The following is a 13,923-nucleotide window of genomic DNA, read 5'->3' as shown; positions in this document are numbered from 1 at the left end:
AAACACTAACATTTAAAAATACTTTTTAAATCTAATATTACTATATAATATAATATAAAAATATTTTTGTTGAATTTTTTTTCATATTAATTATATTTTTCTATAGCTGCTATATTTTTTAAAATATTTATTTTATAATTAGTTATGTATATATAAAATAGCGGTTTTGGCTGAATGTGGCCGAATTGGGTGATCTGTCGTAGGGGGTGATCCGTCGTGTGGGGTGGGGTCTTAGCACTCGGAGTTTGGCGGGTAGAAGAGTGGGGGCAGCTGTTGCATTGAGCCGTGTCGGCGGTAAGAGATAAAACAAGCCTCCGATTTCCCGGTGGATATGTGGCTAAGTTGCTGACTACTAAGTCGTATCTTGGAGAAATTCGTAGTTGGCCCAGTCAGATGATGCTTTCAAGCCTGAAGCCTGAAGCTGACGGTGCAATTTCCCTCCAGGACCTTACGCAATCATAGACACGCTAACTCGATGTAGGCAACAATCTGAATGGAGCTGTCAATTAAGACAGCATCGTGGCTGTGGAATCGTGGCCGGATCATGACCATACGACTGTACTCCGTACCCAGCATCTGTCCAGTATATGCTGTCAATATTTGCATAAGACCTGCATGAAGAAAGTAATTGAGTTGAGTTAAAGAAGAGACGAAACTTCCTTCTCTAGCTTGGTGAATATGTTTCAATTCTGAGGCTCAAAACAAAAGCATGGACGAGGAAACATCTTTTCTCTGTGCAGTGTCTCCCACACAATGGGGCATCAATCACAATGCACTCAGGGTCTTTGCGAATTGTGTGGGAAACAGGTGGAAATGCGCCTTTTGCTGACAAGCCAGAGCCGAGAAACCTTGTATTACTCCGTACTCTGTATTCCGCAGGGGCCCTTTATATCCCTGAGCAGCTCATCAGCCTTGGCTCTTCGAGCTTCATATTCAATCAAGCCCTGTCCATCGTGAAATCTTCAACCGATTTGCACGTGTCAAGCTCTCACTGAGATGCGCAGCTCCCCAACAAGCCTTATCGCAATCGCAATCGCTTATCGTAATGGTCCAGACACCCCGCGCTCGGGCCAGCCCGCCTCTTTTCCCTATGACGTCCCACTGTCCACACCTGCTGCCAGGCGGAGCGGAATTTCCACCCCCAACCCGCCAGCTGAAGCACACCCGGCTGGCCTGGATTGACATCTGACCACCGACAGATTCCAGTTCCGCCCTTGCTTCTCGAACACCAGCAGAACGCACACACGCAGAAAGCTCTCACCTCCAAAGGGCAGTGCAGCTAAAGCAGCTTTATTTTGCTTGTTGCTTGCTCACCCCTTTCTGCACACCTGCGCCCCGTCCACCTGCAGCTTCGCATCTCCATCCCCCGCCCCTCGACCACCGCGCATGTCTGCAGACCGCTGCTGACTGCGGCTGCCGAGGCCCCTCCAATTCTCAATCCTCCGTCCCAAAGCGACCTGACCGCCGCATCACCACTGCCGAAAAGCTTGAAATCCCCTCTGAGCGACGACAGGTCTCCCTACCGCAACCATGGCCGACGAGCTTGACTCGCTGGTCAAGGGCGCCCCGCCGCCGGGCAAAGAGCCCAAGGCCGCCGTCGGCACCACCGGCGTCGTCCCCGACTCTGGCAAGCAAGGCGACCCGTTGATCCATACCCCGAGCTCTCCGTCCATGATCTACCTGAACCTCCTCATCCTCGAGGCCTCTCTACGCGCACAGTACCTCGAGCTTCGCGCCCGCCGCCGCCATCACACGTTCTTCTTCACCTTACTGACCGCATGGATCAGCGGCTTTGGTTACGCTCTCTTCTTCGCCCCGCGTGAGGATGGACGTGGAGTTGGTGGCTCTGTGTACTGGGGCGTCGAAACATTCGAGAAGATTTGCTTCATGGGAGGTGTCATGACCGCGATACTGGTATGGGCTACAGGAATTTGGGAGCGAGGCATCAGGTGGCCACGCCGTTGGTTCGCCATCTCCAACAGAGGCCTTCGAGGTTTCAATTCTAAGCTGGTTATTATCCGACGACCTTGGTGGGCCGAGTTCCTCTCCACCATTGGCTTCTTCCTGACCTACGGACTCTTCTCCCACACCGCCAGCTCGTCCTACCGCTACGTCGAACCATCAATCCTGCGCGAAGTCGAAAAGGAGCTGAGCCTCACCACGGACAGCCACCCAACGCTACCGGTCCTGCTAGAAGACGAAGAAAAAGGAGGTCACGAGGAGGATCTCGCCCCGGGCGGAGATTACGTCAAGCTCCTCCTGCTCGCGAAGCCGTTCACGCCTACATTTAGAGAAAACTGGGAAATCTACCGCACAGAATACTGGGAGAAGGAGAACGAGCGCCGCGCCCTCATCCAGAAGAAGCTCGCAGCACGCGACCGCCAGGTGGCCAAGCAGCGGTGGGGCATGTTCTGGTGGCTGCCGTGGCACCGCATCGACAAGGCCGGCCCGCCGCCCGCGCGCCAGCAGTCGCCCGAGAAGACGACGATGCACCCCCGCGCCGCCGCCATCGAGCGCGAGCATAGACGCCGTGGCAGCACTACCAGCGCCCACCGCCGCAGCTCGACGAGCTCGAGCCGCAGCCTTGCGCCGTCCGTGGCCGCGACGAGCGACGACGGGGATGGTACTGTTAGTAGGAAGGCTAGCACCGGGTCCAATGCGTCGGAGAAGCGGAGGAAGAAGACGTTGACCAAGGCGAAGCGTCCCAATATTGAGTCGAGGTCTGTCACGCCTGATATTTCGTCGCCGTTGGCGAGGGAGGGAAGTATCAGTCGCGGGGATAGCGGTTCCGGTGCCGAGTCTGTGGCGGAGAGGTCGTTGAGGCACTCTTCGTCCAAGGCTAGTATCAGCTCGTCCATCAATTCGGTTCGGGAGAAGCAGCGGAAGGCTAGCGAGTCGTGATTGCATGGGAGAATAATGTACTTTACGAAGCGAAGAAGCGAACAGATGATCAATGAACATGGTATACATGCACTGCTCCAACGGGTTTCTACCCCATTTCCTATTTTTTGGTGTTGGTTGGTTGGTTGGTTGGTTGGTGGCGGCAACCTGAGCCTACCTTTTGAAGGCCACCTGGAATCATGGATGAAAATGAGGCTTGACCATTTGATCATCTTGTCTGGCCTTATCAACCGCCATCAGTCTGAATCCTCATCGTCGAGGTCGTCCAAATAATCTTGTGAGATGATGTGAGTATGGAACCCAGAGACTGGCTCCTTCCTTGGTTCTTTCCTGGGCCACTCGCGCCTTCCTCACCTCCTCGCTCAAGGTCCTGCCTCATTTCTGTGGCTCTCTCCTTCCCAAACTTACACCATTCGGATCAATTGTCAGACAGATCGGAAGAACGCGCTTTCGTGACTGCTTCGCTCGGCTCCACTCCGCTCCTAGTAACTCCGACTTGATGCTTCTTTCTCTGAGCTGACCTCTCGATCTTCCATCCTTCCTTTTTTCCCTCTCCCACCATCTCATTTCGTAGTCAGAAAGCCTAGCCTCTCAAGGCATTATTTTACCAAAAAATCAAACTTCAATTCACTAACTATGGAATATTCCCTTTCGATACATCGGAGTCATTGACACGTCTTAGATCGTCACTCGAACCACCTCAACACAGTTTATTCCCAATGCAGCAACATCGATCTTTCCGCCTGTCGTGTAGGACCGTCAATCCTGGGCACCAGTCATCGAGCATATCTCGAGCTTTTCCCTTTCCCACCTATCGAACGTACCAGATAGGCTCTATGCCACGCGCCGCGCTCTTCCGCCGTGGACAGAGGGGCTGGGCAACCTGACACGAGTGAGCTCTCTTACCTACGAAATTACCTACCTAATGTGAGTACAATTGGATCTTTGCTCGTCGATGACAAGGAATATTCATCATCTGCCACAGTACCTATATTTCCTAAGAATTCTTCCCATGGAAGCTCTGCTGGAATCTGAGTCTCTTGCTGTTTCTCCGGAAGTCTGCTGTCCACATGTCTACATACCGTGAGGTTCCTGCCTGTGCCTGCCCTGCTCTTTTGACAAAGTACATGAGTACGTATCCGACGACACCATCCATTCGGTAAGGAACCAACCGCGTCAATCGCCTTCTTCTTTCCCATTCTGACTTGAAGCAGTTGCCAGAGGGCAAGCGGATGACTTTCTCCCCGCTCGCCACCTCATCCCACGTCTTCCGTGGGGTTCTCTCGCTTCTTCTCTCACATCTTTCCCCGAACGAAAATCCTCTTTCGCTTCTCATCTCCATTCTCCTCTGGACCAAGATCATTCTATCGCTTCTTTTCTCGCCATTCTCCGGACGAAGATTATCTTTCGTTTCTCTTCCCATCCCTTCCCTAGAAGAAGGTCTGCTTCTCAGTCCCAACATTCTCCCACGGATTCCCACGGTGTCTCCTGACAAAGATGGCTCCTATCGAACGCAAGTCTCTCAATTTCTGCTGCTCTGCCGTCCTTCACTGACTCCATATCAGAGAATGTTGTTCCGAAAAGCATCAAACAAAGGATTACTGCTCGACCTCCCGAACCACCTATCGAGTGACTTCTTCGAAAAGGACCTCTTCTCGGCTCTTGGTGTCGTTCGATCATTCTGGATGACATCTAGTGCGCCGGGTAGAGGCAGGGTCCATCTTTGGATGTTGAACACACTTCACAAGTCGGAGCATCTCCTGATCGTATTGAGACATAGCGCCTTCTTCGGTGAATCGTCGATATGATCGACAAGAAGTGATGACGCGACACAAGTGGACCGTTGTTCTCCATCGTGGGGTGACACATGGAGTCGTGATTTGCTCGGGGCTTTCGAGAGAGAGGAGGCAGCCCTCGACGACCAAGTCAATTCAACACAGTCTGATAGGGCAGTATACAGCCGTGATTATGAGGTCTCGTCGGAGGGTAACGACCAGAACGGCGTTGACGTGGAGACTAGATACCTACTCCTGCGCTTTCTCTACGCAGACTCGCCGGTGCTTGCTTCAGATGATGAAGACGAGCTCTAAAATTCAATTGAGGGTGACTGACGATAAGTATGGCTACGTAATAGGACATGACTATTGCTCTTGCTTCGATCTGCGTGACTTCAAGTGTCTGCAGCGAGCTTAACGCAAGAGGCTCATCTTATTCCCACCCAAGCTCCGCGATGCGCCGCGCTTTTGAAGATGTCAAAGAAGGGGGAATTTGTTGGCGAACAGGCAATCCATCATTTAAGTAGTCTGGCTAGAAGAAGAGGGGGAGGGGCGTGGAGGAATGAGGGACAGCAGCGACGTTTGCCAAGCTTGCCTTCAATAAGCGGCCGGGGGCCGAAAGCTCTCGGACCAAGGCAATGCAGCCAGCATATCGCTTCCAAGTCTTGCGCATTTGTGCAAGAGGGTGGAGAAATGCCGAAAGAAAGCAACTTCCAGCCGACTTGCGACTGTCTTACGTCTCCGATTGGCTGCGATCTTTGAGCACAGCACCTCTGTGCTAATTTGACCAATGAAATGCCGAATCTAGAGCACAATAAGACGAGAACATGTGTAGGTATCCACGATGTGTAAGGCGGTAAAGATGCCTTCTTCTCCTTTGTCCGTCATGACGATGTGTCTTCGAACATTCAAGATTACTTATGAAGTACAATTGCCACCATGAGCTTCTCACGTACTATGCGCCCTCTAAGATCTACTCGAGTATCACACGGCCATGAAACTCATTCATACTCAGTCCTACCAGTTGTCTGAGGTCGCGGACTTCAACATACCTCCATTTGCAGTGCTGTCTTACGCACCGGCGGCTTTGTTTCCTTGCGACAGCCAGCAAGTTCTCTCGCAGCGAACGGCTACTCATTTTAACAACACCGTCTTACAGGCTTGTCAGAAAGCAGACGCCCGGGGACTGCAATTTCTCTGGTTCGGATCTGTATGCGTTGACAAGACCTCGTCTTTGGGCCTGCAACACGCTGTAAGCTATTCCTTTCGCCTCCTGCAAGCAGCAACAGTGTGTTTTGTCTATCTCCAAGACCTCTTGCCGTCTTCTGCCTCACTAGAAGAAAGCTGGGGCGGCTGCAGATACTGGAAGCGAAGTTGGACACTCCAGGAGCTGATTGCACCTCCAAACGTTGAATTCTTCGACGCCAACTGGAACTTCCTCGGCGCTAAGTCTTCTCCGGGCCTTCTCGATCTTCTTCAGACTGTCACCCGGATTGACAAGGGCACTTTGACAGACAACAACGCCTTCTCAAGGGTCGCGATCGGAGTTAGACTGTCGTGGGCGGCCGGAAGAGAAGCCACTCGCGCCGAGGACGCTGCGTATTCTTTGGCAGGCATTACTGGAGTTAACATGTCCGTTAGATACGGCGAAGGCTTAGACCAGGCATTTGCTCGTCTTGTGAAGAAGATCATCAGTGTCAACATGGATGGCTCGATCTTTGCCTGGACCAGCAACGACGACCAATTTGCTCGGGGACTTCTCCCACGATCCACGTCTGAATTCTGCCATCTCTTGGAAACGTCCGACTTTCCATTGTCACAGCAGTCTTGGGCTTTCGAGGGCAATGTTGTGTTCAACAGCAACGGTCTACTGCTTGAATCCCATGCAGTTTCGGAAGACCTCTCTCTCATCTTGGAGATCGGCCGGACTCGCAAAAACCGATTCGGCGTGCGTCTTCAGGCATGGGGAAACAATTTCGTTCGAGTCAGCTCGCAAACTCTTGTGCTGGGGTTCAGGAAGCCAAGACCTTGCCAGATTCTCGCAGCCCGCGATATCGACACAATCATGTCTCAAACAATTAGCGACTCGTCCAAGAAAAGAAAGAGATCGGGTCAACTCAACACCCGTCCTGCCGAATACTCGGCCATCTTAATTGGACCCCCTCACACTTCTTCCGCTTCATCTTGTGTGTTACATGACGACGCTTGCAGCTCATGTAGCTACCCGGAGGATACCCTAGACTTAGGGGTTATCAGTGTCGACGAAGAGGGAGAAGAAGAAGAAGAGGGGGAGGAGGGAGAAGAAGCAGACATTGACGACGAGGATGGCGAAAGCGAGGAGGCAATACACGACCAAATTGACACACACGAAAGACTTTCAGTGCACCCAAATCACCCTTACCAATCTGAGCGCAGTGGCCTACTGCATCACTTCAGTCCACGGGTACGAAATTGGGCCCATTCAGCGACATATATCGCACCACCTAGAGGTCGGTCATTTCGGAAACGAGTCAAAATCGCACACTCAGAGTCGTCCCACTTGGGCGAGGATTCGGATTTTGAGGACGCTGATGATCATTCAATTGACGGTCACTATCATTTCGCTTGTCCTTTCTACGCGATGAATCCTACAGAACATCAGCATTGCTTGTTAGAGGACGATCTGCGATCGATGGAAGATGTTGTTGAGCACATCCGAAAACGACACTCAAAGCCGCCTTACTGTCCCAAGTGCCGAGTCATTTTCAAGACATCGATGGCTAGAGATGAACATATTCGCCGAAAGATTTGCAGACTTCGACCTTCTACTAGAATCGAAGGCGTTGATGGGAACCAATTGGATAAGATCAAGAGAGTGATGATGTCAAGGTCCAGTAGGTCAAGTGAGGCAGAGATATGGGTGCGCATTGGCGCAGTAGCTTGTCCTGGTACCTTTTTCCACATCTCTCCTTACCTCCAGGATGGCCTTGGTCTCGAGGTGTCGAAAGTTAGGGATTACTGGAATGCGAAGGGCAGAGTCTACACCGAGGAGTACATGTCTGCAAAAGGAATCATGCTCACAGAAGATGAGGATAATGTTGGAGTGTTGGAAGCCTTTCATTCTCTGACTATGGCTGATTTGGTGCAGGAGGCGGTCACTCTCGGTGTACATTAGTCGTGATGCTTGTCGTTGCAATTGTGGAAATAGATTATTTTATATAACGGAAATGAATAAAGTCCTTTCAGACCTAAAATACAAGTGTGTGAAGCAAGCTCTTGAAAGAATCACTTTCAATCCCATGGAGCATCATGCAGTTGTAACAAAATTCCATTCGCTACATTTATGTTCTGTGCGGAGACGTAGGCACATGCCGATGCGAGATTTGTGTCCTTCATGCGCAGCGCTTGGCGCGAGCGACATTGATGATGATGATGAGTCAACGACGCGCTTGCCTCTGCTCCTGAGATCCTTTCTCTTCCGTCTCACCATCCAAGTCGACGAAGTCTTCCATATCCATCGGATGGGGTATGCCAGATGTCGAAATCTCATAGGGAGCTATGTTGTCTGCGATACCCTCTGTGCTCAGACTGGTTGCATTTCCTGGAACAGAGCTTTCTGGATGGCCAGGGTTACACAGACCAGACGTAATATCGCCGTTGAGCATATCGACATCCAACCCTGTCGTCGGAACGTTCGGCAAGAAGGGAGTAATGTATGTAGTCCCATTCGAGTTTGATGGGTTTGGTTGCAGAACCGTCAAGTGTGTGTCATCCATGACCCTAATGGATGGGTCCCTGCCGTGTTCGTTCACTGAGTGTAGTGGGATTCGCCTTGAGATTTGAGTGCGCTCATTGCGCAGAGTGAGCAACCGAGGGAGGACGTCTTCCCAGGTTGCAAGAAGGAATTCGCGAGCCCAACTCGAAAAGTCCTCGGTGTTTATATTGCGTTCGGCAGTTCCTGCAAGAATGCTGAGAGGCTCCCAGATACCTTCGAAAACGTACGCTGACTTTGGCCGTGGATGCTCCTTGAAAAAGTTGTCCCACACCCAGAAATACTTCTCTTCGTCGTTGGACCCCCAAGGGACATCACCTTGCAGCTGCAGAATCTCATCGCCCATGAAGTCATCTGTATAAGCACGGACCTGGCAATTCCCCAATCGAACGTGGTCGTCGCGTGCTGCTGCCGGATTCTTCTTGAACTTCTTATAGCACAAGGGACAATAAAACTCCCCGAGAGAATGACATCGCTCTAGGTGTTGCTTCAGACGGTTGAAGCCAATGATTCGGTACTTTGCGACACAGCGATAGTGTGTTATCGGATCGAGCTTGTAAAATGGACATCCCATTGGAAGGCCTGTGGGTCGACGACCTCGAGGACCCTCCTCCTTGCCGCTGTCATCGCTGTCATCTCCGCTATCCTCGCCGTCCTCGGGACCATCTGTGGGTGTCTTCCGGGTGCCGACAGATCTCCCCTTTCCCTTTCCCTTTCCCTGGCTCTTGGCTGCACCATTTGCTTTAGCCCTGCCTCTCGACTCCTGCTTCTGTATCTTTGTATTAGGCTTGGTTCGATTTTCTCTTCCGAGTGAGGATGGAAGGCCGAGATAGATCGCAAGGGTCGCTAAGATGGCGCCCACGTAATTACCGAGGACGGTGAAAAGGTTCTGGAGCACTGCATCGAATGTGGGTGTCAGTGGTAATACTAAATGTTTATGTAGAAATTGCTGGGTGCTGTAGCGGACTAACAAGAAAAATTGTATAAATTCTCCATCCGCGCCGCCATGCTTCGTATCAAGACGCAAATGAGTCCCAAAGCCGGTTCATGGTATTTGCATTCGTATAGCTCATAATTCTGTTTAACAACAGAATACGTGCGATCATCAGCCCAGATGCCATCGAGGGGAAGGTGAATGACTGTGGCCGACCAACGCGCGTGGCTGAACGGTTCCTGAGCCCCGAGAGCCAGGGAACGAGACCCGTGGGCTACCAAAGACCACAGAAGAAGGAAGCCAGAAAAGTAGGTCAGAGCGCCGAAGAGAAGGACGAAAGGAATCAGAAAATGCACTAAACCACGCTGGAACTGCATGTTTGCGGCTGGCGACCTTGACAACACGCGCAAAGTGTTTAGCATTTGTCCGACTCGAACCAGGCCCTCCAAAGCAATAAGAAGCACCGCCTAGGACAGGTCCGTAGTGGTTTCACCAATACTCAAGATTGATGTGCGTGTTACGATTGACCCTCTTGGTGTTTCCCTGCATACCTTTATGTTTGTTCTTTGTCTGCCACCTGACATCCGTTCATCCATCAGGCGTAGCGGCTGCTGGAATCGCTTTTAAATTGCTATGTATTGCAGCACGCTTGCAGACTCAAATGTAAAAACAACCCTTGCGCATTTGTGGGATGCTCTCAAGATGGAGGTTTTGCGCATTTGTGAGCACCTCCTCCGGCGACATAGCCAATTGAAGAAGCGTAACGCCAGGTTTTGCAGCAGGCTACATCTGAGCCCCGGAATTGACGACTAATATGAGACAAAAGTAGGGAAGTGTAAAAAGGCTTTCAGAGCCTGAATTAAGTACCTTCGACTTGTTCGTATTTTGCTCAGAAGCGCGAATGTTTTCGACACATTTACGCACACTCTTTTAACCATTTCCTGGCCTGGACGAGATTGACGTCAAGATGCGGCCCAAACGAGCATATGCGCCTAGAAAACGTTTGGTTCTAAATGTCGCACGAGCGTAACCTTTACCTTGGCTTACATCGCCTGAATGCCTTCACTCCTAGACATACGGAGATGCCACGCAGACCACGCAGACATCTAACTTCACAAGAGCAACTTTAGATCAAAATTTCCGCTTCTCAAACCACATCCCAGAAGTGATATGAAAGAAGTCTCTGATACCTTACCGTTAGGAATGCCGAAGCCCCAAAGAGGGAGAACATTAAAGTGAATGCTATTGTATCATGGCATCAGATATACCACGGATGCCAGCTTTTAGGAAGCGATGACCTGAAGTTGGCTGATCATGTCCTGCTCCAGACAATAAGAATTCATAATACCTCCCAAACATGTTTATGTCTCTTAGTAACTTCGATATTGCGAGGTGCGAAGTTGAAGATAACGAGGGCCAATCTCCCTCCCAGTCTAGCTTTCTTGTCGCACATTCGGGCTAGGCTATGAAGTCTGGTGGGGCATGCACATTGACGTACATCCCCGGAGCCTCCCTCCCTACATGCATGTGGTGTGCAGGCTGCGCAAATGCGCAAATGCGCAAGTTCTGTCATGTTGGTCGTCCCACCGTAACGTTGGGGCAATTGCAAGCCCTGGAAACTTACGCTTACAACTACACTCGAGGTACTACGAAAGATCGCTGGCAAGACTGTCACTACGGAGAACCGCACGCCGATGCCATCGCGAGACTTCGAAGCCCGAAGTCGATCTTCTCCGCGAGCTCAATGACTCGATTGAAGCAACGATCAGTTCCCTCAAGACCACTTTCTAGCAGTGGCTCGAGAGCATCATTAAACATCACTTGGCCATCAAAGACAACGAAAAGGCAGAATGGGGTAAGGGTGTTAGACAGTCACAATGCTTCACGTCGGTCACCTCGGGCTTTACGTCCTAAAGACACCTTAAATTCAGAGGGAGATATGGCCTCGATGCTGAGGGGGGAGGGGGCTGTATTCTCGCAAGGACGCAGCGTGCCGAGCGTTGGATATCTGGACAACAGGAAGCTGCAGCATCAGCTACCATCACAACAATCAGGATCGAAAGAACTCAGGCATCATTCAACAGGAGACAACTGTTGTCCTGTTACTGCCACTCCGGATTTCTTGTCTCTGATTCCACCTATGGCCGGGGTAGACCTGTCCGCCAGTCATTACATACCATCACATCGCCTCTCCGATGTAGCTCCATGGCCAATTGATTTTTACTCTTCTATAGGGAGCCAGTTCAGCACCGTCGATACAGATGGTAGGTTTTCACTCTCATCAGACTCCAATCACTTACTTACAAATGTTGTTGAACGACTCAGAGCCTGTATGCTCCTCTGACAACATGATATGTGAAATAGACACCCCGCCAAGTTGGGATCAACCTCCCTCAGAGGGCATGGTTCCACAAAGTACTCAATTCAGTTCAGACCTGAAAGTACCTGAAATGTTGGAGTGTGGGCAGGATGTTCACATTCCGCTTGACCCTGAGCTTCTGAGTCTTGGGGAGCCATCAAGCAGGGGCCAATTTCCAATATCGAAAAATGATGCGTTTACTTTGATTCAATCTGAAAGCCAAAAGGGGATAGTCGGTGGCTGTTCAACGGCAACCGGCTCATGCCCTAGAGTCGACAGCAATGATATTTCAAGCCGCGTGGACTTTACTGGGAGCAAAATGATTCCTCCAAGTTTCAAACGCAGTTCGGAGAAGCTGCTACCCAGTGTTCAAGCGCCTACCAAGCGGCAGAGGGTGTCACCCCCTCCTGATCATGCTATCTACATGAATGAAAGCGCTGATGATGACGACGTCACGATCAAAGGCATCACCGGCAATTTCGCATGTCCATTCTACAGAAATAATGCTGTACGTCACATGGCCTGCCTCAATCTCAGAATGGTTCGGATTCGAGATGTCAAGCAGCATCTCCAGAGACGACACTCGGAGCCTCGCCACTATTGCCCACACTGCTACAAGAGGTTCGAAACATACTTGGAACAGTCTCAGCACGTTCAAAATCAGTCCATCATAGGATGCTCTACAAAAGACAAAGAGTTCGATTTCGTACCACCGCATGCGAAAGACCTTCTCAAACTCAAGGTTAGCAGGAAGGACACGGCCGAAGAACAGTGGTACACAGTCTGGGACAAGATTTTCGAGCCAAAGCCAAGACCTGAACACCCGTACATGGGGACAGTCATAGAGGAAGTCACCATTATGTTGCAAGAATTCTGGCAGCGTGAAGGAGATCAGATTGTTTCAAGGTTCATGGAAACACGGCAGGTGAAGTTTCAGGATGATGTTTGTCTGAAGGAAACCCTCCATGGATTGATGAACGCATCTTACAAGATGTTTGGAAAACAATTCCGGCCATCACAGCCCATGGAGAGGTCAATTTCGTCTTCAAGCAATGAACAGCAAGGCGATCCTGAAGATCAAGAACCCGGGGCACTGTATGACGAAGATTCGGAAGACTTCATTACGACGATGGCCAGTCTAGACCAAAAGGGATTCGACTCTCTGTCCTATGAGCTGTCTTCGAATCATCAAGCCCCTGACGAGATAGAAGAGACTACAATTTGGAATGATCTCTTAGCCGAAACCACACATTTAGAGTTCACCTCTGCCGCGATTGATTTCAAAGACGTCGGAGTTGGCAAATAGAATGTCAAAATGGGCACTAGGAGATCGCTCTTCTGTGGGAGAGTTGGATAGATCCTTGTCATTGTATAACTTCTCTTCGGCTTTGGAATAACCCAGACCACGTGCGGTAAAGCTGGATCTGGAGTGCCTTGGCCGATCAATTTAGGGTATCTGCGAACGTTTTCCTCAGTTTTGAGAGACTCGTCTTGCACCACCCTGATGAATTGGAAGGTCACTAACTTAGACTCGACTCTCTTCTTTTCGAAGCTAGTTACTTAGTAATATTCCAAGGCGTGAATAGATTGGGTATTCGATGGAAGTGCATGCCGCCAATTGATTTGAAAATGTAGGCCGAGACTCCTTGTAGCATAGAGAAGATATGTGGGTGATTTGTTTAAAATTTGATTCATTGGACATCTTTCATCGATGTATCATTAAGCAAACCAAATCTACTGAGAATGGGTGAAAGCATGTTTCGAGAGACTTTCCCACCACCGCGGATGTATCAGTTGCTTGAGAATCTCTTATTCAACTCTGGGCATCTCCAGGATGTGATTTGCGTTGGACCGACAAATCGCGAGGAATGAGGCTTTCCAGGGTAGATTTTCCAGAGTCATTCAGAAAATGAAGTCCTATAAGGGTTCCCAGACGAGCCAATACCTAGGGAGTCTTGGTCGTGCCGGTCGACGCTCCAGGCATCATTGTATCTTCCTCCTCCTTCTCCTACTCCTCATCATCATTGGCTCTTTTCTGAGGTTACACATAGCGTGCAGGGCATGGTTTCACTGCAGTTCGCCGGGGTGGCTAAATCAGGCTGCCTATCCCACTTCCCCGTTCACTCTACGTGGCTCCGTCGATTGATATTTCAGTAATCCTACTTCATCTCTATGCAGATTGCTAGAAATCTGGAGGAAAGCA

General features: G+C 50.4%; 5 protein-coding genes across 5 annotated transcripts; 4 read left to right on the top strand and 1 right to left on the bottom strand.

The window, feature by feature from the left end:
* Positions 1–1,530: 1,530 nt before the first annotated feature.
* CTAM01_02675 (uncharacterized protein) lies at positions 1,531–2,901 on the top strand (the record flags this gene model as incomplete). The annotated part of the gene is made up of 1 exon (XM_060518713.1): positions 1,531–2,901. The coding sequence occupies one exon, from the start codon at positions 1,531–1,533 to the stop codon at positions 2,899–2,901; it is 1,371 nt and encodes a 456-aa protein (XP_060386516.1).
* A 1,497-nt stretch (positions 2,902–4,398) lies between these two features.
* Positions 4,399–4,991, top strand: CTAM01_02674 (uncharacterized protein; the record flags this gene model as incomplete). Its single annotated transcript, XM_060518712.1, has 2 exons — positions 4,399–4,418; positions 4,718–4,991. 2 exons carry the CDS (start codon positions 4,399–4,401, stop codon positions 4,989–4,991), a joined length of 294 nt encoding a protein of 97 aa, XP_060386515.1.
* Positions 4,992–5,670: 679 nt separating this feature from the next.
* On the top strand, positions 5,671–7,830 carry CTAM01_02673 (HET domain-containing protein; the record flags this gene model as incomplete). The annotated part of the gene is made up of 1 exon (XM_060518711.1): positions 5,671–7,830. One exon carries the CDS (start codon positions 5,671–5,673, stop codon positions 7,828–7,830), a length of 2,160 nt encoding a protein of 719 aa, XP_060386514.1.
* A 262-nt stretch (positions 7,831–8,092) lies between these two features.
* CTAM01_02672 (uncharacterized protein) lies at positions 8,093–9,738 on the bottom strand (the record flags this gene model as incomplete). Its single annotated transcript, XM_060518710.1, has 2 exons — positions 8,093–9,324; positions 9,399–9,738. The coding sequence occupies 2 exons, from the start codon at positions 9,736–9,738 to the stop codon at positions 8,093–8,095; spliced, it is 1,572 nt and encodes a 523-aa protein (XP_060386513.1).
* Positions 9,739–12,039: 2,301 nt separating this feature from the next.
* Positions 12,040–13,026, top strand: CTAM01_02671 (uncharacterized protein; the record flags this gene model as incomplete). The annotated part of the gene is made up of 1 exon (XM_060518709.1): positions 12,040–13,026. One exon carries the CDS (start codon positions 12,040–12,042, stop codon positions 13,024–13,026), a length of 987 nt encoding a protein of 328 aa, XP_060386512.1.
* Positions 13,027–13,923: the final 897 nt, after the last annotated feature.

This window comes from Colletotrichum tamarilloi (assembly GCF_030869305.1).
Source record: "Colletotrichum tamarilloi strain Tom-12 chromosome Unknown Scaffold_6.1, whole genome shotgun sequence".
NCBI lineage: Eukaryota > Fungi > Ascomycota > Sordariomycetes > Glomerellales > Glomerellaceae > Colletotrichum > Colletotrichum tamarilloi.
The sequence above is the reverse complement of the archived record's forward strand: the minus strand, read 5'-3'. Positions and strand labels throughout refer to the sequence as shown.